The sequence below is a fragment of the Pithys albifrons genome, chromosome 27, assembly GCF_047495875.1.
Source record: "Pithys albifrons albifrons isolate INPA30051 chromosome 27, PitAlb_v1, whole genome shotgun sequence".
In the NCBI taxonomy this organism is placed as follows: Eukaryota; Metazoa; Chordata; class Aves; order Passeriformes; family Thamnophilidae; genus Pithys; species Pithys albifrons.
The window spans coordinates 4,202,905-4,226,765 of NC_092484.1; the positions used below are offsets into that span (position 1 = coordinate 4,202,905).

General features: G+C 53.4%; 2 protein-coding genes across 2 annotated transcripts in view; one reads left to right on the forward strand and one right to left on the reverse strand.

The window, feature by feature from the left end:
- Positions 1–642: 642 nt before the first annotated feature.
- RPL36 (ribosomal protein L36) lies at positions 643–2,193 on the reverse strand. The gene is made up of 3 exons (XM_071578045.1): positions 1,997–2,193; positions 1,301–1,435; positions 643–773 (listed from the first exon to the last, which is right to left on the reverse strand). The coding sequence occupies exons 1-3, from the start codon at positions 2,087–2,089 to the stop codon at positions 684–686; spliced, it is 318 nt and encodes a 105-aa protein (XP_071434146.1). The 5' UTR covers positions 2,090–2,193; the 3' UTR covers positions 643–683.
- A 19,114-nt stretch (positions 2,194–21,307) lies between these two features.
- The window catches only part of LMNB2 (lamin B2), a 36,601-nt gene continuing 34,047 nt past the window's right edge, over positions 21,308–23,861 (forward strand). The window contains exon 1 of the mRNA XM_071577848.1: positions 21,308–21,581. Coding sequence (XP_071433949.1) covers positions 21,381–21,581 — 201 coding nt within the window. The 5' untranslated portion in view covers positions 21,308–21,380. The remainder of the gene's footprint in view (positions 21,582–23,861) is intronic.

Below are 23,861 nucleotides of genomic sequence, written 5' to 3' on the forward strand. Positions count from 1 at the left end.
CAGCTCTATCGTGCTCAGAGAGTGAGAAAAAAGAATTGTGTTGTGACTTATGTCAGTAAACACAGGCCTGGGGGCCAGGGAACCTACGTACTTGATCTGACAAGGAATGCTAAGAGAAAGGAACTTAAAGAGGGGAAGAGGAGTACATGGTTGGAAAGTATTTCCTCCTGCAGGAAGAACAGTGCTTGTCATTTCACAGCAAGGAGCCCAGAAAAAGAATCCACCCACTGAAGTCCAGGAGCTCTTGCTGATTGCATCTCTCTCATATGGGACTTGATAACACCCTGCAGAAGGCAGGTGTGAACAAAGGGTACAGGGGGAACACAGAAGCATGAAAAGCTGCATGAGAATGGGCTGACATACCCTGAGCAAGGCAAAGTAGTTATTATTTTCAACAGCAATTCTTGCCCACTGCCTTCCCTTCTACCACCACTTAGGTCTGGAGACAGACTGGGAGGTGGAAGGCATTTGGCTACTGCAGAAACCTGCGTGGTGAGACTCCACATGGTCTGGAGGATTCCCCTCTGGATTAAGTCACAGCAGCTGCAGGTCTAATAAACCACTGATGCAAGTTCTGGATGAGCTGCAGTTCAGGGCCTTGTCAGCATCCCCCACTGAAGCACATGTACCACCAACAATACCTTGGGTTTGGGAGAAGGACTTTATTTTGCAGCCTGTACAACTCAATCCTTCTTTGCAGCAGCTTTTCTCATGGCTGCCAGGACATTACTGAGCTCCTCCCGCTTCCTCTTGGCCCGGATGTGAGTGCCCACCTGTGGGGAGGGAGCAGGGCAGTCAGTGTCCACCCAGCACAGCAGGGCTGCTGCAGCTGGCCCTGCACACACTCTACTCAAAGCCAGGTGGAATGGTAAAGTCCTGGAAACGTGGACAAAACCTCCAGCCAGGGCACTCAGTGTCTCAGTGGTACTTCCACAGTTACCTGGGGCGAGGAAGAAGCTGCTTTCAGCTTTCCCAAATGCCCTCAGGAAATCCCATTTGAAGTCTCCTGGTTAATGGTACCCAACTTTTATCAGTGGTGTTCTCCTCTTTCCCACACCAGACATGCAAAACATGCAAAAATAGCACAGCAAGCCAGGATAGCCCAGCACCTTTGCATCCATCTCCTGCTCTGCCACTCAACCCAAGGACCATTCCCTCCACTCCCTCAGATTACATCAATAACTTCCCAAACAACTGAAAAAATAAGGATAACTAAAAAAAACCAAGTACTGCAAAGGACAGAAAAACACAAAGTTGCCACAGCAGCTTCTGCCACCCTCAGTAGGCAGAATTGACCCACCCGTTTCTTGATGAACTTCAGAGCACGTTTGTCCTTGGACACTTTCAACAACTCCATCGCACGTCGCTCGTAGGGTGCAAAGCCACAGACTTCCCTGATCATGTCCCGCACAAACTTGGTGTGTTTGGTCAGGCGCTGTGGGGAGGGAGGGAATACACAGATCACAAGGAATGCGTGTGCCGATTTACCCGGACAGGCCTGCAAAGGGCTGTGCAAACTCCGGGCTCAGGCCCCCAGAGCAGCCCCTGCTGTTGGCGCGTCCCATGGGAGCCGATCCCTGGCGCGGGGCACAGTCAGGTCCGCCGGGTGTGCTGGTCTGTCCTCACGCCAGCCCCGGCACCGGGGTTTTCACACACCGATTTTGGACAAAGCAGGGCCATGAGATGCCGAGTTTGCACTGCCTGGCACCGCAGACACCACACCGCACGCAGCATTTAATCAGAGGGGACAAAAGGCAGAGGTGCGCTGATGTTCCTGACGACACCCGCAGTGGTGGAACCTGAGGCTCCGAGCGGGCAGTTTTATGCAGGTCGCCTGTTGGCTTCCCGAAGCCGCTCGGCTCCCACCGCCCCGCCCGGACCCGTGGCGGGGTCCCGAGCGCCCCCGTGTCCCCCCGGAGCAGGCCCCGAGCCGCGGCCCGCGCCGGGCACACCAACACACCGGGCAGCGCCGGGCCCGGCACAGCCTCCTACTCACCCCGCGGCGGCGGCACTGCCGGGGCTTCGACACGTTCTTGGTCACTTTGTAGCCTTTGTTGAGGCCCACGGCCATGGGGTAGCGGATGGCCATGGCTGCGGCGCGGCCCGACGGACGCGGATGGGCAGGGATGGACAGGGAGGGACACGGCAGCGCCCGCACCGCGACAATGGCGCCCAGCCGGAAGGAGCGAGCGCGCGCGGGGTGGCGGGACGGCGCCACTTCCGGGCGCGGGCACTGCCGGCGGCGCGCGGGATGGGCGGGAGAGCCCCGGGGGTCACTGAGGGGATGGGGGGGTGAGTGTGAGGGGATGGGGGGGGTCAGTGAGGGGACAGGGGGGTCACTGAGGGGATGCGAGGGGTCAGTGTGAGGGGATTGGGGGGGTCAGTGTGAGGGGATTGGGGGGGTCAGTGTGAGGGGACAGGGGGGTCAGTGTGAGGGGACAGGGGGGTCAGTGTGAGGGGACAGGGGGGTCACTGAGGGGACGGGGGGGTCAGTGTGAGAGACGGGGGGGGGTCAGTGTGAGGGGATTGGGGGTCAGTGTGAGGGGACGGGGGGGTCAGTGTGAGGGAATTGGGGGTCAGTGTGAGGGAATTGGGGGGGTCAGTGTGAGGGACGGGGGGGTTCAGTGTGAGGGACGGGGGGGGGTCAGTGTGAGGGACGGGGGGGGGGGTCAGTGTGAGGGACGGGGGGGTCAGTGTGAGGGACGGGGGGGTCAGTGTGAGGGAATTGGGGGTCAGTGTGAAGGAATTGGGGGGGTCAGTGTGAGGGACGGGGGGGTTCAGTGTGAGGGACAGGGGGGGGTCAGTGTGAGGGACAGGGGGGGGTCAGTGTGAGGGGACAGGGGGGTGAGTGTGAGGGGATTGGGGGGGTCAGTGTGAGGGACAGGGGGGTCAGTGTGGGGGACAGGGGGGGTCACTGAGGGAATGGGGGGGTGAGTGTGAGGGGACGGGAGGGGTGAGTGTGAGGGGATTGGGGGTGTCAGTGTGAGGGATGGGGGGGGTCAGTGTGAGGGGATTGGGGGGTCAGTGTGAGGGGATGGGGGGGTCAGTGTGAGGGGACAGGGGGTCAGTGTGAGGGACGGGGGGGTCAGTGTGAGGGACGGGGGGGTCAGTGTGAGGGGATGGGGGGTCAGTGTGAGGGACGGGGGGGTCAGTGTGAGGGACGGGGGGGGTCAGTGTGAGGGACGGGGGGGTCAGTGTGAGGGGATGGGGGGGGTCAGTGTGAGGGACGGGGGGGGTCAGTGTGAGGGACGGGGGGGTCAGTGTGAGGGGATGGGGGGGGTCAGTGTGAGGGGACGGGGGGGTCAGTGTGAGGGACGGGGGGGGTCAGTGTGAGGGACGGGGGGGTCAGTGTGAGGGATGGGGGGGTCAGTGTGAGGGACGGGGGGGTCAGTGTGAGGGGATGGGGGGGGTCAGTGTGAGGGGACGGGGGGGTCAGTGTGAGGGACGGGGGGGGTCAGTGTGAGGGACGGGGGGGTCAGTGTGAGGGATGGGGGGGTCAGTGTGAGGGACGGGGGGGTCAGTGTGAGGGACGGGGGGGGTCAGTGTGAGGGATGGGGAGGGTCAGTGTGAGGTGCGAGGGGACAGGGGTGTCAGTGTGAGGGATGGGGGGGTCACTGAGGGGACATGGGGGTCACTGAAGGGAGGGGGGGGGTCAGTGTGAGGGAGAGGGGAGTCACTGAGGGGACAGGGAGGTCTGTGAGGGACAGGGGGGTCAGTGTGAGGGGACAGGGTGGTCAGTGTGCGGTGTGAGGGCACGGGGGGACAGTGTGAGAGGTCACTGTGTAGTGTGAGGGGACAGAGGGTCACTATGAGGGGTCAGTGTGAGGGGTCACTGCAGTGTGAGGGATGGGGGGTCACTATGAGGGATCACTGTGAGGGCATGGGGGGTCACTATGAGGGGTCACTGTGGGGGTCACTGTGCGGTGTGAGGGCATGGGGATTCACTATGAGGGGTCACTGTGAGGGCATGGGGGGTCACTGTGAGGGATCACTGTGAGGGCATGGGGGGTCACTATGAGGGGTCACTGTGGGGGTCACTGTGTAGTGTGAGGGGACAGAGGGTCACTATGAGGGGTCACTGTGAGGGCATGGGGGGTCACTATGAGGGGTCACTGTGAGGGCATGGGGGGTCTCCCCACAGCGTGGGGTCTGGTGGAGCTGCGCGTTCCCCTCGGCCGGGCTGGGGGCTCAGGGTCCAGCCCAGCCCCGCTCTCACGGGCTATTCCCCACAGATCAGAACTCTGGTATCGCTCGGGCAGGGTCTGATGACGTTTGACAGACAAATCCAAAGGGACAAATTAAACAATTTTGTTGGAATAAAAGATTCTGGACTTTCTTACTTCTGAGAGAGAACTGAGGTGGACCTGTTCAACTCAGCTGTTTCCTGCTTTCAAAGACAGTTCTGTTTAATTTGTTGAAATGCAAAAATTGAAAATACTGGGGTTTTAAATAAATTACAGAACTTTACGTCCTGCTGTAGAGCTCAGCTGTCCCATGGCAGCGCTCGCAGCTCACACACCCTCTGGACTCGAATTCCAGTGGGGAGGAACGTTTGTCCCTTAGCAGGTGGGACAGGGCTGGACTCGGGTGCTTTTCCCCACAGGAGGGCAGAGTAGGGACAGGCAGGGGTGACTGTTTTACACAGACAGAAGGAACTGCCCTTCTGAAATATTTCCTAATGTTCCCAAAAGTCAACCAAAACCCAAAAAATAGGAATGCCAAAATTGTTGTTAATCTGTATCTCTAAAATCGACATGAGTTTGATATGAGCTTTGCTAATGAGAACTATCCCACCGGGCAGCTCAAGGTTCCCCCATGCACAAGCTCCTCGCAGGAGGAGCTGCTGCAGCCCCGGGCTGGAGAAGGAGGTGTCAGTTCTCCTGTCGCCTCTGCTGCCCCTGCCGTTGTACCTGGAGCTGCCTCAGGGCTGCACACTCAGCTCTGGCTGTGCCCCCACCTGCTCTGTCCCTGTGACCCCATCGGGCACAAGGGGACCTCCGGAGGAGGAGGACGAGGAGGAGGAGGAGGACGAGGACGAGGAGGAGGAGGAGGAAGAGGAGAAGGACGAAGAGGAGGAGGAGGAGGAGGAGGAGGAGGACGAGGAGGAGGACGAGGAGGAGGATGAGGAGGAGGACGAGGAGGAGGAGGAGGAGGACGAGGAGGAGGAGGACGAGGAGGAGGATGAGGAGGAGGACGAGGAGGAGGAGGAGGAGGACGAGGAGGAGGAGGAGGAGGACGAGGAGGAGGAGGAGGAGGACGAGGAGGAGGAGGAGAAGGAGGACGAGGAGGAGGACGAGGAGGAGGATGAGGAGGAGGACGAGGAGGAGGAGGATGAGGAGGAGGACGAGGAGGAGGATGAGAAGGAGGAGGAGGAGGAGGAGGATGAGGAGGAGGACGAGGAGGACGAGGAGGAGGACGAGGAGGAGGAGAAGAAGGAGGACGAGGAGGAGGAGGACGAGGAGGAGGAGGAGGACGAGGAGGAGGATGAGGAGGAGGAGGAGGACGAGGAGGATGAGGAGGAGGACGAGGAGGAGGATGAGGAGGAGGACGAGGAGGAGGAGGATGAGGAGGAGGAGGTGGAGGAGAAGGAGGAGAACGAGGAGGAGGAGGAGGAGGGGGCTGCTTTCTGCTGCCTCAGGTGCCAGACTCAACCCCCAGCAGTGACGTGGGGCTTTCCCCTCAAGCACACTGGGCATTGCTGCCTTCCCCTCAGGACACCTTTTCCATTCAATGCACAAACTCCCCTTGGGTTTCTCATAATCTGATCTTCTTGTGCTTCACTGGCTGCCCCCCATGACACCTTTTCCCCAAGACAAGGTTTCTTGCCTCATTGCCCACAGAAGTCCCTAATAGAAAATCCAGGTTTTTTGTTTCCAGAAGCTTTTGCCCCATTCCAACATTTGGTAAACACCTTCACTCACATTCTCAGCATTTGCAAATGGTTTGCACCTCTGCTGAATTTCCTTCTTTCTTTGGGTTCTGCATTAAATCCATTCACTCTTTGCTTTCTTTACTTTATGACTTTCCCAGAGGCATTACAGGCAAAGACTCCATGGGATGAACCCGGGGGCTGAGGGGAGAAACAAGGGAGATAAGAGAGGAAACCAGGGGATTGGGGCTGAATCCAAAGCCCCGTGCAGGGACAGACTGGCTCTGCTGAGATGGACTGGGGGGCCCCGTGGGCAATAAACAGGCTGAGCATCTGCAAGGTGCCCTGGCTGCATCAGTGTCCTGGGCTGCAGGGATGGACACACACCTGGAGGGTCCAGGAAGGGATCACTCCCTTTACCTGGCACTTGTTGGGTCATGCTGCGCTCAGGCCTTGCAGTGCAAGGAAATCATCAATAAACTGGAATGAGTTCCTGGGAGAGCTATGAAGGTGTCTGAGGGCTGGATCACATATCCCATGAGGAGGGGTGGAAGGAAAGAGGCTTTTTCAGCCTGGAGAAGGGAGCTGAGGTAGATGTGAAGCAGCCACCAGAACTTCTGATTAACCAATGGAGAATAAGTATCAGAATGATCCATCCCAACATCAAGCAAGTACAGCAGGAGGCCAGATTGGCTGAGTGGAGAATTTTGGATCACTTTTAAATATAAAAATGAAGAACATGGGGTGTGGAAGCAGCATTGAAGCTGCCAAGAGACATACACAGGCATTGCATAGACATGCTGGGACAGAACTGGAAAAGCCAGACTTGAGCTTGACCTGGCTGAAGACCAAAGAGAGAAGAGAAAGTGCCCTTCTCTGGCTGCTCCAGGTTCATGAAGAGAAAGCTGCTCTCTGTCACAAGACAGATGAGGTTTATTTTAGTGTCCCTCCTCTTTTCCAAGTACAGAATCAGCACAATTTGAGGTCCATCTGACAAGCACAGGATGCATGGCTGAATGGTGGTGCTTGGAACCCCATCATCTTCTGAACCTGAAGCTGATCCAGCTCACTGCAGAGGTGTGGGCCCTCAAGGCAGGCAGACACAACAGGTACAAACTGACTTCCACCTGTCCATTGGACTGCATTCCTCTTTCAGCAAGCCCCTGCATGCTGTCATGGCCAAAAAGGCACACACACCTTCTGAGATCCACCACCTGCAAATCATGGAAAGGCAGAGCTCCATTCCCTCCTGCTGCAGGGGCCAGAATTCCCAGAGGATCACTGTGGAGTCTCTACCCACCAACAAGCTGTTGTGTAACTTCAGATGAAAGATGCTCTCAGGATGTGCCTCCTTGGCCAAGGCCTTGTAAGATGCAGGTGTTTGCATTTGCCAAGATCCAGATGTCTTTCAGCAAGCAGCACAGGGCACCCTGTAAGCCAGAAGCCCTGAGGAGGCTGGGCATCGTGAAGGCAGGCAGGAGACAGGCTCAGCCTCATGTCTAAATTCAGGCCGCTTTAAATGCAGACTACTGTCTTATGTTAATTAACAAAAATATGCATAGCAGTCAGTGTGAAAGAACATCAGTGCCATTCCCATAGGCAGCCAAAGGCCTGCCCTTTGAGCTGAGACTTTGTTTCTCTCAGTGTTTGGTTTCTTCTGAAAGTGTCCCTTCTCCAGTGTATCCTGTCTCTCCTGCTAGAGGCTTCTGGACCTCAAACACCTGAAAGCCTCACTGACTTCTAAGAGGCTCAAGGCTGTGTGGTTCTGCACTGAGGTCTGCTGTAGGGGGAGCCCCTTATACCGAGCTGGGCTGTGGACTGATGGTCAGAAGAGCTCAGGCACAGCAGTCATCAGAAGGCTTGATCAGAAGGCTCATAACTTAGGGATTTTATTCAAGATAGATTAACAGACAGTTCTCATAGCTCATAGTAGAAGTTAGTTTCTATTACATCAGTAGATCTAGATCTGACTAACTCTCACACCCCAGTAAATCTCTCTCTCACGCAGTAATGTCCACCCGCACCTTTTATGCACTCTCACATCCAACACACTATCACATAATTGGTTAACCAGTTCACCTTGCATACACCACAGCCTCTCATTGGTCTCTTAGCCACCACACATACTCCAGGTAGCTCTGTTCTCTTTAAGGTAGAACTCCAAACAGCTTTCCTTAAGGGATGCACTTACACTCACCCCCACAGTCTGCCCTGTGCTTCACATGTCCATGCAGGGTCTTTGCCCAAGTGATGGAGCCGAGCTGTGTTCCGGGACATAATTACTCACAACAAGGGATGGAAATACCCCCATGCACCACAACACAACAGGGCTCTGAAAAGAGGATGTGGGGACAACAGAAGTGATAGCATCTCTCTGCCAGTGAAGAAGTGTCTGTGTCAGACACAAAACCTGTGATGCTGTGCAAGGGCCCCCTCACAGGCATGATGTGCTGTGTTGGCCCTATTTGGGCATTTGTTGGGAATTGCCACCAATGCTCCACTGTGGTCTTTTGAGGGGACAGGAGAGAAGTGGAAGTGTCTGTCCAGCCTCTGTTGCTGAAATGTCACAGGAGTCCCTGGTGTGTAATGGAACCATCCAGGGAGCAATCAGAGCCAAACCGAGGTTTCCTAACCACTGTCTTTGGTGGTGGTTTATTAGTTAGATTCAAGCATATTTTTAAACAAAACACATCACAGAACAGTTTTCACATTGCTCCTTGGGTCTTCCAGGTGAAGTAGTTTGAACCTGACTTCAAAGAAAGCACTACTTTTACTAAGTGAACTGAGGTCCAGACAATATCCCCACAAGTATTTGATAACTTGCAAGACTTTTCACCACAAAATCAGAAACCAACAGCCTCTACCACCAAAACCAAGAGAGGAAAAAGCAGGCTAAATCCTTTTCCTACATCACCCCATAAGCAAGGGCACTAGCTGCTCCATTTAACCTGTGGTCTCCCCTCTGGAACAGCACGTGTGCATGGACACAGACAAGGAGCCAGGAAACTGCTCTCCTGCAAGGGCAGAGGCAGCTGCCCCTGCAGCAGCTCCCAGATCACTGTAACATCCAAGCACAGGGAAGGCTGCCTGTATTTCTGATGTTCTGTTTTGTGCAAAGGCCTCTTTTGTAGCACTCATGCACTGCTAAAGCTGTCACGCATAGTGGCACAGACCAGCAACTGTTTCTGAGTCCAGCTGCTTAAGGAAAAACTGCGGAACAACCTTCTTGGAGCCTCTCCTGAATGACAGTTTCTGACCACCTGGCCTGTCCAACTGCATCTGCCTGAGCAGAGGAACCATCTGCAGCTGTCAGTTCAGGCAAACTGCTTCCATCTGCTGAAGGAAAGGATTTAACCCTTCTGAGACTGCACTGGGCCTTATAACATTCTGATTTTACAGCGTGGGCTAAACAGCCTCACTACTCCTGCCATGGGATTAAATGCCTCAGCTTTGGTCTGTCCATCTGAGTTGCTCATTACTTCCAAATGAAAAGGATATCTTTGGGCCAACAACCCTTATTTCTGTCACTGAGAAGCAAATGTCCTGCCTTCTCACAGGGATCCACACAGAGGGGGGATCTCAGTTGCCCCTGCAGCTGCTGTACAGGGGCTCACACGCTGCTGCTCCCCTGGGCCAGTGCATGGTGCAGTGGGACTGTGGTGACAATGACCTCTCCCCCTTGCTGCTCTTGCTGGGGAGGGAAAGGTAGGAAAGACCATTTACGGCCCTCTAGATTTCCCTCAGAAACAGCCACTTTGGACAAATGCAAGTCTTGTTTGTGTTCCTGCTGCTTTTTACAAGGTGGACAATGTTTTGCAGTGGTCGGATGCCATGTAGACAGGAATGGCTTCTGTGGGGATGAGCCCATGCCTCAGTTCCATGGTGGGCCAGTTGAGAGTCACTGCTGGCACGGGGAGCAGGCTGGATGGTCTGGCTGGGGCAGGGAGGAGACACTGCCCCTTTGGGCAGTGCCAGGAGGCCGGATGAGCTCCACCCAATTGTCAGTCTGTGCCAGCGGAGTCTTGGGCTGTCCCAGCCATAAGGAGCTTCCAGAGAGAAGGAGCCCAGACCGGCATCTCAGGAGCCTGTGAGAACCCCAACATTCAGACAGAGGTTTGGAGCTGTCCCTCATTTCCAGCTCAGTGTGTGCTTGGCCCTCCATGGCTCTCCCTGATTCTGCTCCTCCAGGCCCAGGGTGCAGCTCTCAGCTCTGCAGGAACAGGGCACAGGAGAAGGAGCTGCCAGCACCAGCCTGTGGGAGACCTGGCCGTGGAGGGGAGGTCAGAGGGGAAGGTGGGGTGAGGTGCTCAGTGTGCAGCACAGACAAGAGATGTGGGCAGCGGTCATAGCCACTGAAGAGGACGATTGCTGCAAACCACCATGCCCTGTGCAGGTGGGTGCTCCAGGGGAAGGGAGGCATGTCTGCAGAGGCAGAGTGCCTATGGGAAGTGTCCTGCACCATTCCAGCATAAGCTTTCCTGCAGCCCCAAGGTGATGTGCTCATTTACCTGAGCAGTCCCAGTGAAGCAAACTCACAGAGAAGTAAACTCACAGAATCAACTAGGTTGGATAAGATCTCTGAGATCATCGAGTCCAACCTATGACCCAGCACCACCTTGTCAACTAGACTGTGGCACTGACTGCCACATCCAGTCTCTTCTTAAATACCTCCAGGGATGGTGAATCCACAGCCTCCCTGCACAGCCCATTCCAATGCCTGTTAACTCTCTCTGTAAAGAATTTCTTCCTAATGTTCAACCTAAACCTCCCCTGGCACAGCCTAAGACTGTGCCCTCTTGTCCTACTGCTGGTTGCCTGAGAGGAGACTGATCTCATGTGGCTATGACCTCCTTTCAGGTAGCTGTAGAGAGTGAGGTCTCCCCTGAATCTCCTCTTCAGGCTAAACAACCCCAGCTCCCACAGCCTTTCCTCATAAGACTTGTGCTCAAGACCCTTCACCAGCTTCGTTGCTCTTCTCTGGACATGCTCCAGCACCTCAACATCCTTCCTAAACTGAGAGGCCCAGAACTGGACACAGCATTTGAGGTTCAGCCTAACTAGTGCTGAGTACAGGGGAAGAATCACTTCCCTGCTGGCCACACTATTTCTGATCCAGACCAAGATTCCACTGGCCTTCTTGGCACACACTGCTCATGTTCAGCTGCTGTCAGTCAGTACCCCCAGGTCCTTTTCTGCCTGGTCCCTCTCCAGCCACTCTGTCCCCAGCCTGTGCTGCTACAGGGGGTTGCTGTGGCCAAAGTGCAGGACCGGTGTGGGGGTCGCCCTTTCTTAAAGTGAGGTCAATTAGCAGTGATCAAGGAGGCAGAGGCAACTCAGGCAGCAGTTAGATCAGAAAGCTTACACAGAGGATAAAAGGACTTTATTCTTAGTTACATCTTTAATTTTATCTACTTTCTCCCACACCGTGTCATCCCACAATTGGTCAGTCAGCTGAGCCAAACATACATGGAAGAATTCTACTGGTCAAAAGGTCTCCTGCATTCTGCAGGTGGTTTCTTCCCCTTCAGGGGTGCACTGCAAACTGCTTTCATTCAAGAATACACTCTAACCTGCTCCATATCAATTCCTCAAACACTAGGGGGTCCGCAGATGTGCTGAGTTAACCCCCCACAGACCTGGCACTTGGTCTTGATAAACATACCACTGGATTCAGCCCACCTATCCAGACTGTCCAGGTCTCTTTGCAGAGCCCTCCTGCCCTCCAGCATATAAACATTCCACCTCAACCTGGTGTCCTCTGCAAAGTTGCTGGTGGTGGACTCAATCCCCTCATCTAGATCAATAAAGGACTGGGCCCAGCACTGATCCCTGGAGACACCACCAGTGCCCAGATGCCAACTGGGTGCAGCACCATTGCCCAGCACTCTCTGGGCCCGGCCATCAGCCAGTTCTTAACCCAGCAGAGAGTGCCCCTGTCCAAGCCGTGGGCTGCAGCTTTTCCAGGAGTGTGCCATGGGAGACAGTGTCAAAGGCTTTGCTGAAGGCCCAGCAGACACATCCACAGCCTTCCCCTCATCCACCAGTCGGGTCACCCAGTCATAACAGGAAATCAGGCTGGTCAGGAAGGACCTGCACCTCCTAAACCTATGCTGGCTGAGTGTGATCCCCAGGCTGTCCTGTATGTGCCATGGGATTGCACTTAGGATGATCTATTCCCTAACCTTGCCAGGCACTGAGGTCAGGCTGACAGGCCGGTAGTTTTCCAGGTCTTCCTTCTGGCCCTTCTTGTGGATGTGCTTGGACTCTGCCTGCCCAGACCAGGTCCCACTGAGCAATGGCACGTCTCTTACTCACCCCAAGGGGTCTTTCACTGGCCGTGGTGGAGGCAAGAAGAGCTCCCCAGCACAGAGGCTCCCCTTCAATCTCCACTGTGATTCTATTCCAGAGGAGCAGCTGTGTGTGAACTGGCTCGTGGCTGTGCTGTCCACTTGCCCCATATGCCACCAGGCAGCTACAAACCATTCTTGCATGACAGATCTCATGTCACAGCATGTTTAGCAAAGCCTTACAGCTCTAACATTTCCCTCTCTGTGCTTGCACGGATAGATTACCTGCCCACACTTTATCCTTGGAGGCCAGGGACACCTGCAGAGTCTGGGCCATACCTGTGACCTGCAGCAGGGCAGGAAACAACCACTGGTCACTGAGGTCTTCAGGCTAAGGAAGCCCAAAAGCAGCAAGAATGATGCAAGGGTTGAGGAAGGTGGGGGAATGCAAGGGGGAGGTCCTTCCTAAAGTGAGTTCATTCAGAAAACCCACCAACAGGCCAAGTATTACAGAGACAACCCTGCAAGACTGTTTCTTGGTAAGAAGGGAGTAATGAGAGTATCCACCTCCTAAGGAGGTGTCAGTCCTTCCTTGTATATATATCCCAACAGCAGAGTCCTGTAGAAAGCAAATGTTGCTATTTCTTTTACATAAGAGGGTATTTTTTACAAGAATGAACAGGAAAATTGGTCATGAATTGATTGGTGTGGCCAGGGTGCTGCCTGTTGTTGACACCAAAAGAAAAATGTGCAGGGTGGGGAGGAGAAAACTAAATGAAAAAGTAAACAGAATTCAAAAGATTTGTGTAAAGACAAAGCAAAGGCAAAGCACTCAGCAGTCACAGTGCCTATGGGTGGCCCTTAGACGTGTGGATTCTTTACCCAGGATTTTCTCCTTGTGGGAATCCTGCTTATGAAGCCAAAGATGTCCAGAGGTCGGCTGAGCACCTCTAGGCCCCTGAGGTACTCAGTCACTACACTGGAAGGACTCCCAGCTCCTTGCCAGATACAGGGTGGAGGTATTCTCCCTGCTGGCCTCAGGCCAGTCCTCCAGATCCAACCTCTGCCACAGGGTGGGGCAGCCACTGAACCAGAACCACCGAGTGAAGGATCATCCAAATGTATTTGCTTAGCAGGGGTAGAGAGGGCAAATAGTGATTTATGTTCTGCAATGGGCAGACGTGACAGGTTTGAGCAGATCGGAGCTTCTGCCCCTCCAGACCAGTTCAGACAGCACAATACTGACATGGAAGAGAGGATGCACAAACTGGTCTCTCTGCCTTCCTCCATCCTGGGGCCATTTATGTGCCTGCAGTTTCCCAGCACTCGCTGACCTCCTGCTCCAAGCATGTTATAGAAGTGCAAACCCAGCAACAGCTGCATCATGGTTTATCAACTGCTTCTTTATTACCCAGCAATTACCAGATTAATCCCACTGGTTAAAGCTGAGTCCAGGTCTCACACTTCAAACCAGTGTTTTCAGGTATGTATGTATGGCCAAACTTCAGGAACGCAGATTTGGGCAGGGCTGTCCCCACGTGCCCTTCCAGCCTGCGCAGTGGATTTCAGGTGAGGCTCAGCGTGCGCAGAACTGGCCCCACCGTTTCAGTCCTGAGGTTCATCTGCCACGGCCGAGCGAGCTTGGACAGTGCCAGGGAAGTCCTCAGGACTAGAACCTACAGCACCCGGCATTGCCCAGGAGGTCTCCCATCCAAGTACTAACCCGGGGCTGACCCTGCTGAGCTTCCGAGATCTGACAGGATCGGATGTCAGGGAGGCATTTAACTACTCTCAAAGACAACCACCAAATGGGTGCTAGACCTTGAGCAGGGATTAAGGACACAGCCACATGTGCCACACACATGCACTAGGTTGGGGATTATCTCTGTTGATGGTGTGACTGAATCCCCAGAGATGGATGACACCCTGAATCATTTACAATGGGAGTGTCACAGACCTGGCCACACTGCTGGGAGCAACAGAGGCAGACACTGTGCTGGTAAACTGAGGCAGTCTTTCCTGATGTACTGCGGGAGAACTGGCCTGGTCTCCTTAGCACACTGGAAGAACTGTCAGACAGTGAATCCATGTCACTTGTTAGTTCTCTGTGGATTCGGATGCTAAGTACTTTGAAACCAGCAGTTATTTTTCTGGATTCCATGAGGTTATATATAACCTTTTGCACTTGGAAAAGCTCAGAGGTTCAGTCAGAGCAGGCCCAGTCTTAAATTCCTGCAGTTACCCACCAAGCAAGGACATTTCTTCAGCCCCCTGTACAATGGCCCCAATCTTTCCAGGGTGCATTTCTGCATGCCAGTCTGTCACACTACAGCACACAGGGCCAAGCTGAAGCTGGCTTTCCTTGTACATGCAAGATTTCTGCAGCCACTGTAACCCAAATTAAATTCTATAAAGCTATGCTGCTCTCATCCCCAAAACTGGGGTTTAGCAGTGTGTAGGAAGCCTGCAAATATCACCATCAACCAAAAGCTTCTCATTTGCTGCAGTTCCTGCCCATTTACTCCATCTCAGCAAATCTCTTTTCATGGCTACTCAAAGCATCTGATTCTTGCACCTGCCCACCCACATGCACCCACAGTGTGCTGGTGGTAGAGAAAGAAGTGATGTGATGCTGCTGGCCACCAAAATTCAGTACACAGCACAAGGCTGCAGGACACTGGGACAGCTTCCTGTTGTAGGTTCATGGTTAGCCAGGGCTGTTCCTCATCTCAAGGACATACAGGTCCAACACAAGTGTTAACTGAGACAGTGCTCCAGCACTTCACTGTGGACTGGAAAAGTATTTTCCAATGAGACAGATGCATTGACATGTACCTAAAGAGGCTCCAAGAGACCTGAGGAGGGACTTGGAACAAGGACCTGAAGTGACAGGACAAGGGGGAATGGCTTCCTACTGCCAGAGGGCAGGGATAGATGGGATACTGGGAAGTTTTCCCCTGTGAGGGTGGGCAGGCCCTGGCACAGGTTGCCCAAAGAAGTTGTGACTGCTCCATCCATGGAAGCATCCAAGGCCAGGTTGGGATAGGGCTTGGAGCAACCTCATCTAGTGGAAGGTGTCCTCAAGACATACAGACATTAGCTGATTAATCTTCATGCTTTGTCTTAATTTTGTCATAAGATCATCATAAAGCTTTATGAATTATCCTTTGTAAAATACCTTGAGATCTTGGGTGGAACATACTTTGGAGTTGTAGATAGCATTTCTTTCATCTGCTTGATTAATCATGTAGTATGTCCAAGAGACTGATCCCATGCACATACTTTGCTATCTCTCTAGGCCTGTCTTCTCCCATCTCACATTTACTCAGTGAACTTCACCTTTGACAGAAGCTCTGGCTTAAAGAACCAGCACTCCCAGATGCATTCTGCATTTCTGACGTTACAGTGCACAGTGGGACAAGTAGATAATTCTCTTTCAAAGGGGAGCCAAAGGTTTCTGCTTTGACCTTTCTTCACTAAAAACTGAACTCCCAACACACTGGGAGCTGGTTTGTTTTTTTGTTTGTTTAACAGCGTAAGATTGAAATCTCTTTCTCTCCAGTGAGACAAGGAAAAAGGCTGAGCCAGCCTGGCCAGACATGAGGAACAGAACAGGTTACTGCAGCTGCTGGAGGAAAATATGTAAACAGCTCTATGGTGATGGGCACGCAGCCAGCTGCAGTTGGGCTGTGCATTTGAAAATTAGGCGCCAAATGGTTGTTTTGAAAAAAAAACACACACACACTGAGAAGAACACAAACGGATTTGTTTTTGTTAGCGCGAAGATCGGTGCCAGGTTTTATGTAACAGCGCGGGGGCGTTCGCTCTGGTGCTGCCCTCCCACAGCTCCGCCGGAGCAGCAAAGATCCAAGTGATCCCTGGAGCAGCGCTGGGATTGCTCCCAGCTGATAAAACGTGCTTGGTGAACTCGGAGGAACCGCACTCAGAGCCAGTCCCCACCCTCCTCCACTGTGCTCTCCAAACTGCCAAATGGCTAAAAGATTTAGGGGCTTGCATGTGCTATGAGGGAATCCGAACTCCACGGAGTGCTAAGAACACGGCGCTTTCCTAGCAGGCTGCAGAGGGCACTTCGGACACCTGAAAGTATAACTAGAATAAAATCAACCTCTGTATGTGAAAGGGAAAACTCACAATGTTAAAGATTATTGGCCCCAAATTTCATTAAGGCTTATATGAATAATCCCTACTGGAAAAATGACAAAGTAGAATTGTGAGAAAGTGGGGGACCCCTAAGAACTGACCCCCCTGCATCTTCCTTTGCCCCTTTTTCTGTTGAGGTGGATGTGGGACATATGAGACAGGTTCTGAAGTCAATTCTCACTTCTTTCTGATCACATGAGACCAGCATCTGGTACAAGAGTCTAAAGGGTCACCACTTGCCTTTCTGCCACAAAGGAGTGAATGATCCCAAGCACAGACTGGAATTCTTCCCATCCAAGCTTGGTTAACACTTCCCCCAGTGTGATATAGCTTGAGTTCTGCCTCAGTAAGGAGGTAAATGCTGTAGCAAAAGAATATTATTTTTCAAAGCCGCTGCCAAACATTATGTGCTAGAATCAAAAATAAATACACCCTCTACACGTTACAGCCTGGTGTCTGATCTTGAAAAAACTCCTTGTCCTACAGTCAGTCTGCTGTTGCTTTAACCCAACTGTGCACCGTGTTCCTCTTTGCTCTTTTTTACATCTCAGCAAACTTCCTCATACTGGATAAGGAAAATTTCATTCATGACTCATGGCATACTGTTTATTTTCTCTACTTGGTTTGGTGCTTTCTGCCCTAACACTGCTGGAAGCAATTTTATTGAGTGAAAGATAAAGTTCTGGAGAACTCTGTGGTGAGGTATGAGTGCTTCTTTCAGACAGTCACTGCTAGCAATTTTTAGAGCAATAATGCTGAGGCCAGATTGAACTTGGACTGATAAGGAAATGTTCTGTGGTGTATGTTCAATCCTTTCCCTTTCCTGAAATTAATGACAATATCTGAGACAATCAGTTAAATATTGTGAGGCTGTTCTGAGCAATGTGAGGCATATGAGGCAGAGGGGGAGTAGGGCAACTACAGAAAAGACAGAAATAATCCTGCTGTTAAAGACATACAAATATAAAATATAGAATGAGAAAGGGGAGGGCATGGCAGCAGCTCTGAGAAACCAAAGCAGTTGAGGTAAGAAAAAGCAGTGGAAATCCTGTATCCTCAGATCTGTGAAAATGTCAGAGTCATTATGAAATCCCAGATAGCATTAGGAAACCAGTTACACCCAAATGTACAGGAAACTGGTCAACGAGTGAGAAGGTGCTCTGCAAAAAAGGATGCACAAAGTTTTCCTTTGTTACATACTGGAAGAAATTTCTTCATTTACCTGATGGGAGAACCATTCCAGTGCTAGACAGAGCCTGTCCCTGATGTCTGTGCCTGACATCCAAAAAATTAGTTCTTAACCTACCCAGACAGTCAGATGTGTTGCAAGTGCCTTTGAGCTGGAGCTTCAATCCTGAGCCCAGGGCTGTTCCTAGTTCCTGATTTTTTATCAAGATGGGACCTTTACCTGCACCAGCCTCGTCCTCTGCTCCACTTTGCTCAATGGGAAAACCTGGGAGAGTGGGCAAGGCAAGAGCCTCGGTGTGCCCTGAACAGGTTCCCGACCTGAATGCCCAGGAAAGCAGCCCGAGGGATTGCCATGACCTTCCACCCCCCCAGCCAGGTAAGGCTGACACATCTTTACATTCCCCCTTTGTCAAACACTAAATTATTATGTCTCACGATAACAAATCCATTCTACCTGCTCAAAGTAGGAGTTTATTGTAAAACTGTTTTAGGAGGTGGTGGATTCCCCATCCCTAGAGATTTTTAAACACAGATTGGACGTGGCGCTGGGTGCCATGATCTGGTGGATGGACTGGAGTTGGACCAAGGGTTGGACTCGATGATCTTGGAGGTCTTCTCCAACCCAATTGATTCTATGATTCTATGAAAGAACTCCCAAAGTCTCTAATGAAAAACTAATTGCTAAATATTGAGAGATGAATAACCACATTGGACCCTGGTTCAATACTGCATCCCTATCATAGGAGGCATCCAAGATGACCAATATTTGAACAGATGACAAATTCACAACTAAACCATGTATTGCACTCCCTGGAAAACACAGCTGGTGAGTGGGCTCTCAGCTTTTGCACTTCTTACTTGATGCTTCCTTTCCCCATCTCACCCTGGAACCATTCTCTTTTCAGCAGAGGTAGGAAAAGTGAACCTACTTGTTCAGGTAACAAGGAGGGTAAACTGGTCTCAAGGATGAAAGAGTGTGAGTGTTCTGATTACAGATAAAGAAAGGGACTTTCTAGAAATGGAAAAAAGAACAGGCATTATTATTGAAGCATATTTCATGAAATACATTTTGAAAAAATATATTTTACTGCAACACAGAAAGAGCAGCACTATGAAAATACCCAGCAAAATTAGAAGGCAAAAAAAAAAACCCCAAACCACCCAAACTCAAAACATTCAAAGTTTCTAAGCCGTTATCTAAAAAATCTGATAAACAAAACAATGGGGAGTTTGGACTAAACTTCATGAACTAAGGGGATTTACATCTGAATTACATTATCAATCAAAATTCGTCAAAAGGTTTAAAAGAATTTCTAAAGTATGACAGATGCAGAGTATGGCAACAAATGGCAAAAGAAATGACCTAACCCAAAAATGCTTATACGAAGCCCTTCAGCATTCCTGAAATACTTTTTCCTATCCCAACACAACTGAAGTTTATAGCTGGTCTCCCATGAAACTGGTGGGGTTGGAAATCTAATGATTAAAGTCAGAAAAAGCTCACTCTAAGCGCATGGCATCATGCTCAGAGGCATTTTTTTGCTTGCCCGGGGAAAGGCAGCGCTGTGAAGAGATGACAGCGCGGGGGCAGGAGCCGAGCAGGGCCGGGCTGGGCCGGACCGGCAGTTTCAGTTCGCGGAGCGGGCGCCAAAATTCAAACCACGCGCTGCGCTCCCCGCGCGTCCCGGGAACAAAGAGCGGCCGGGGCTGGACCCGACCCGCCCGCGAGCACCCTGGGACTCGTAGTCTCTTCGCGCTGCTTCCTTTTCCAGCTCAGTTCAAGCCAAAAGCAGCCTTAGTTCGGGCAGAAAGTTGAGTTTCACACCAAGATGCACATCATGTCATCAGATCTCGGGGGCAGCCCCTGCCAGCAGCGAGCCTCGTGCAGGAAGGTTGGGGATCCGCCTTCACAAAGGGCACAGGGAGGGAGCGAGCGCACTTCTGTTCTAGCTCTCACAAAGTCACTCCAGGTAACCCACCGACACCCACGGCTCGACACACCGTGTGCCCATCCCTGCCCTCGGCTCCCGGGGGCAGGCGGGACAGGGACACCAGGACAACTCTCTTGGAACCAGATGCACATTTTGAGACAAATGCATTCAGGTGAAAGCCCGTGATTTACATGTGGCAGCAGATAAAGATACACCGTGATTGCCATTTGTCAACAAGGGTATGGAGCATCCAGAATTCCCGGATTTATCCTGACGTTTTCCTGTTTGAGGTGTACTTGATATTATTATGTCTCACGATAACAAATCCATTCTACCTGCTCAAAGTAGGAGTTTATTGTAAAATTGTTTTAGGTAGCAAAGAACTCCCAAAGTCTCTAATGAGAAACTAATTGCTAAATATTGAGAGATGAATAACCATAACACGAGCACAGTTTCAGCTCTGAGGACAAACGCCTATTTTTTCACCCCAAGTTCCTAAATTTCACATCGTGTGCAGTATTTTCATGCTGTCCTCCCTGTTTCTATGGATGACAGACTTTGAGCCCCTTTTTTCTATTTCTCAGGCAGAATATTTCCCTTTTCTCAGCCCTCGGTGGTAGATAAAGACCACAAGGGCAGAAAGAGCTTTGGGAATGGTAATCCCGTTTATACCAGTTACTATGTAGGAACTGAAAGAATTTGGGGTCTTAGGAAAAATACTGCTCTGAATCTTTAGGAAAACTTCTCAGTGCATTTTAATTTGTGCACAGTTTGGCTGCATTCCCTGGGCCTGCAAAAGGATTTCAAGGTAAATTCCTTCTGGAATGGCCGGAGGGGCGACTGGGATGCTCTGCACCCTCTCAGTAAAACTTAGGAAGAAATTCCTAAAACCAACAAAAGCAGCACTCCTAAAAACTCGTCCTTTGGAACTGCTGATCGGTGTTTTCTCCAAAATTCTCTACCCCCGATTTCAGCACACAGCCAGGCCGCGGCCTGCGCAGAGGCGGCAGCAGAGCAGGGGGAGCTCGCAGAGCCCGGCACGGTGTTGTACGAACTGCTGTGAAAACACACAAAATACGCCCTGCCAGGGAACCCTCAATGCCAGGCCTGAGCCCCGCGGGGGAACCCCGGGGAGCGGCGGGGACAGCGCGGGGATCTGGGGGAGCCCCGGGGAGCGGTGCGGGGATCTGGGGGAGCCCCGGGGAGCGGCGGGGACAGCGCGGGGAGGGGTGCGGGGATCTGGGGGAGCCCCGGGGAGCGGCGGGGACAGCGGCGGGGAGCGGTGCGGGGATCTGGGGGAACCCCGGGGAGCGGCGGGGACAGCACGGGGAGCGGTGCGGGGATCTGGGGGAACCCCGAGGAGCGGTGCGGGGATCTGGGGGAGCCCCGGGGAGCGGCGGGGGGTGCGGGGGAACCCCGGGGAGCGGCGGGGGGTGCGGGGGAACCCCGGGGAGCGGCGGGGACAGCGCGGGGAGCGGTGCGGGGATCTGGGGGAACCCCAGGGAGCGGTGCGGGGGGTGCGGGGGAACCCCGGGGAGCGGCGGGGACAGCGCGGGGAGCGGTGCGGGGATCTGGGGGAACCCCGGGGAGCGGGGCGGGGATCTGGGGGAACCCCGGGGAGCGGCGGGGACAGCGCGGGGAGCGGTGCGGGAATCTGGGGGAGCCCCGGGGAGCGGTGCGGGGATCTGGGGGAACCGCGGGGCGGGGTGCGGGGGATCCCCGGGCTGAGGCTCCGCTGCCTCCCCCGCCCAGCGCCGCCCTCAGCCCCGGCCCGGCCCGCGGTGCGAAATGGCGGCCGCGCCTGCGCGCCTCGGCCCTGGCGCGCGCGGGACTGCACATCCCATGCGGCGCCGGGGCGGGAGGGGCCGCGCCGCCATCTTAGCGCTCCCTTCCCGCTGCGGCGGGATTGAATGAGCCGCTGCCCGCGCCCGCCAGCCCAGCGCCATGTCAGGCACCCCGAGCCGCGGCACCCCTGCGGGCACTCCGCTGTCGCCGACCCGCATCTCCCGGCTGCAGGAGAAGGAGGAGCTGCGGCAGCTCAATGACCGCCTGGCCGTTTACATTGACCGTGTGCGGGCGCTGGAGCTGGAAAATGACCGGCTGCTCCTTAAGATCTCGGAGAAGGAGGAGGTCACCACGCGGGAGGTATGGCCGGTGGTGGAGGGCGAGCAGCGGCGGCCCCTGGGGCGCTTCACCCGCTCCGTCTCGGAGCCCGGGCCGTTCCCGCGCGGGGCGCGCTGTGGCGGCCCGGTGTGCCCGGTGTGGCGGCCCGGTGTGCCCGGTGTGGCGGCCCTGTGTGCCCGGTGTGGCGGCCCGGTGTGGCGGCCCGGTGTGCCCGGTGTGGCGGCCCCGTGTGCCCGGTGTGGCGGCCCAGTGTGGCGGCCCCCTGTGCCCGGTGTGGCGGCCCGGTGTGCTCGGTGTGGCGGCTCCCGCCCGGCGGGGAGCGGGGGCTGTGCAGACCCAGCGCGGGCCCTCAGGGGCTCTCTGGCCGCGATGTTGGGCCGAGAGGCCGCGGGGGGCTCTCTGGCCGCGGTGTTGGATCGGGGGGCCGCGGGGGGCTCTCTGGCCGCGGTGTTGGATCGGGGGGCCGCGGGGGGCTCTCTGGCCGCGGTGTTGGATCGAGGGGCCGCGGGGGGCTCTCTGGCCGCGGTGTTGGATCGGGGAGCCGCGGTGGGCTCTCTGGCCGCGGTGTTGGATCGGGGGGCCGCGGGGAACTCTCTGGCCGCGGTGTTGGGCCGAGAGGCCGCGGGGGGCTCTCTGGCCGCGGTGTTGGATCGGGGGGCCGCGGGGGGCCGGGGTTCGGTTCGGTTCGGCACGGCCCGGGCGGGTGGCGGGAGCGGCGCCGGAGGCTCCCGGGCCGGGCTGGGCGCGGTTCGAGCCCTTCCGTGCCCCGCAATCGGCACACGCGTCCGGCCCCGGCGTGTTCGGTGTCCTGTGCTGGCGACTGATCCGGTGGGGTGGGAGATTTGAAACGGTTTAGACTGACTTTGCCTCTCACCAGAGGAAATCTTTCACAGACCCCATAAATGCTTAGAATCAAATCCTTGTAAGTGACTCTGATTCCTGTGATCTGGGAGGCAAAACCCTGTGTTCCTTTTTCTGGAGCCCTGTTTGGCTTTACTCTGTTCTATGGTGTGTGCTTCCCCGGTGGAGGAAGGATGTCGTAGGGGAGACACTGAGGGCAGTTGGTGGCACGCTGGGGACATGGGGACAGTCCCACCCTTCCTGTGCCAGCCCAGACACCCTCAGCAAGGGGCTGTGTCCCGCCGCTGAGCTCGAGCTGAACTGCTATGGAAAGCCTGTCAATTAACAGCCTGGGCTGTAACTGCTGGGGTGTGATGGATGGCTATGCCTCTGTGTAGACTTTTAATTTTTTTTTCTTTTTCTTTTCATACTTTGACTGCTTTAATGATGCTTGGGGTGGTGGGAGGAGGTTTAGATTAGTTTAAGCAGACCAGGTACTACAATGTCTTGTTTGGGTAGTGGTTCATGTACCTGCAATTAGTGTGTATGCCCAAGACTGCAATACCTTTAAAGATCCTTTGTATCACTTAATGATATATTGTGACAATTTTTAAAAATAACTACATATTTCTATAAACATGCCCCATGTGAAATCATGCTATAAACAGAATAACCACATCTAGTTCAGGGAACTTCTAAGCTGTGGATCACTGGAGGCAAAGGAGGATTCAGTTGAATTGCAAGATGTAGGTTGTGATTCTGTTGACAGCACACATGTAGCAAGTGAACAAGCAGACAATGGAGATACAATCTCATTAGACTTTTAATATGAACATGAACAAACTCCCAATAGCAGTTCTGTGTGCTGCCAGTTCTGGAAAGGTGTTCTGATGCAGTAATCGGAAAATAACTTGAGAATTTCGGTAGGAATCTTTTGGTTACTTTGCCCTTAAGCTTTCTTGGTTTAGGTTCTTTCATCTAGACTTCAAAAAATTAATCCCTAGATACATCATAACAAACTTTGCCAATATTCAGCAAGCGCTTTGACATTGATGCTTTGGCTCATCTCTGCCCCATCACTTTAGAAAGTTCTATTTATTTTTTTACCCATGTCTACAAAAGGAAACTTTGTAGTTTTATTGTATTAGTGCTGGGTAGTGTACAGTGGTTTAGGGCTGTGGGAGCAGTAAAACTTCAGATGACTGTCAGATTTTGGTTTTACTGGAATGGGACAATCTTGTCCTTTCACTTTTGTGGCCAATCTACTAAACTGGATTTTCTGCTGACAATTCAGTTTTCTTATTAACTGTTTATAAAATGATTAGGCTTAGTGTGAAGTAAGATATTAATGAAAAATAAACCCTTCAAACCCCACAAAGCCCAAACAAACCCCAAAGCAACTCTAACTTCTGTGTAGAAGCACAGTCAAACATGGTCCAGTGATACTCACATACTGTTCTG

Excerpts from the sequence above, each read along its gene's own strand:
- RPL36 (XM_071578045.1), bottom strand. The coding sequence starts at position 2,089 with ATGGCCATCCGCTACCCCATGGCCGTGGGCCTCAACAAAGGCTACAAA. Across the intron at positions 1,436-1,996 it reads GGCAGTGCCGCCGCCGCGGG|CGCCTGACCAAACACACCAA; the intron begins GTGAGTAGGAGG and ends CCCTCCCCACAG. Across the intron at positions 774-1,300 it reads TGAAGTTCATCAAGAAACGG|GTGGGCACTCACATCCGGGC; the intron begins GTGGGTCAATTC and ends CCCTCCCCACAG.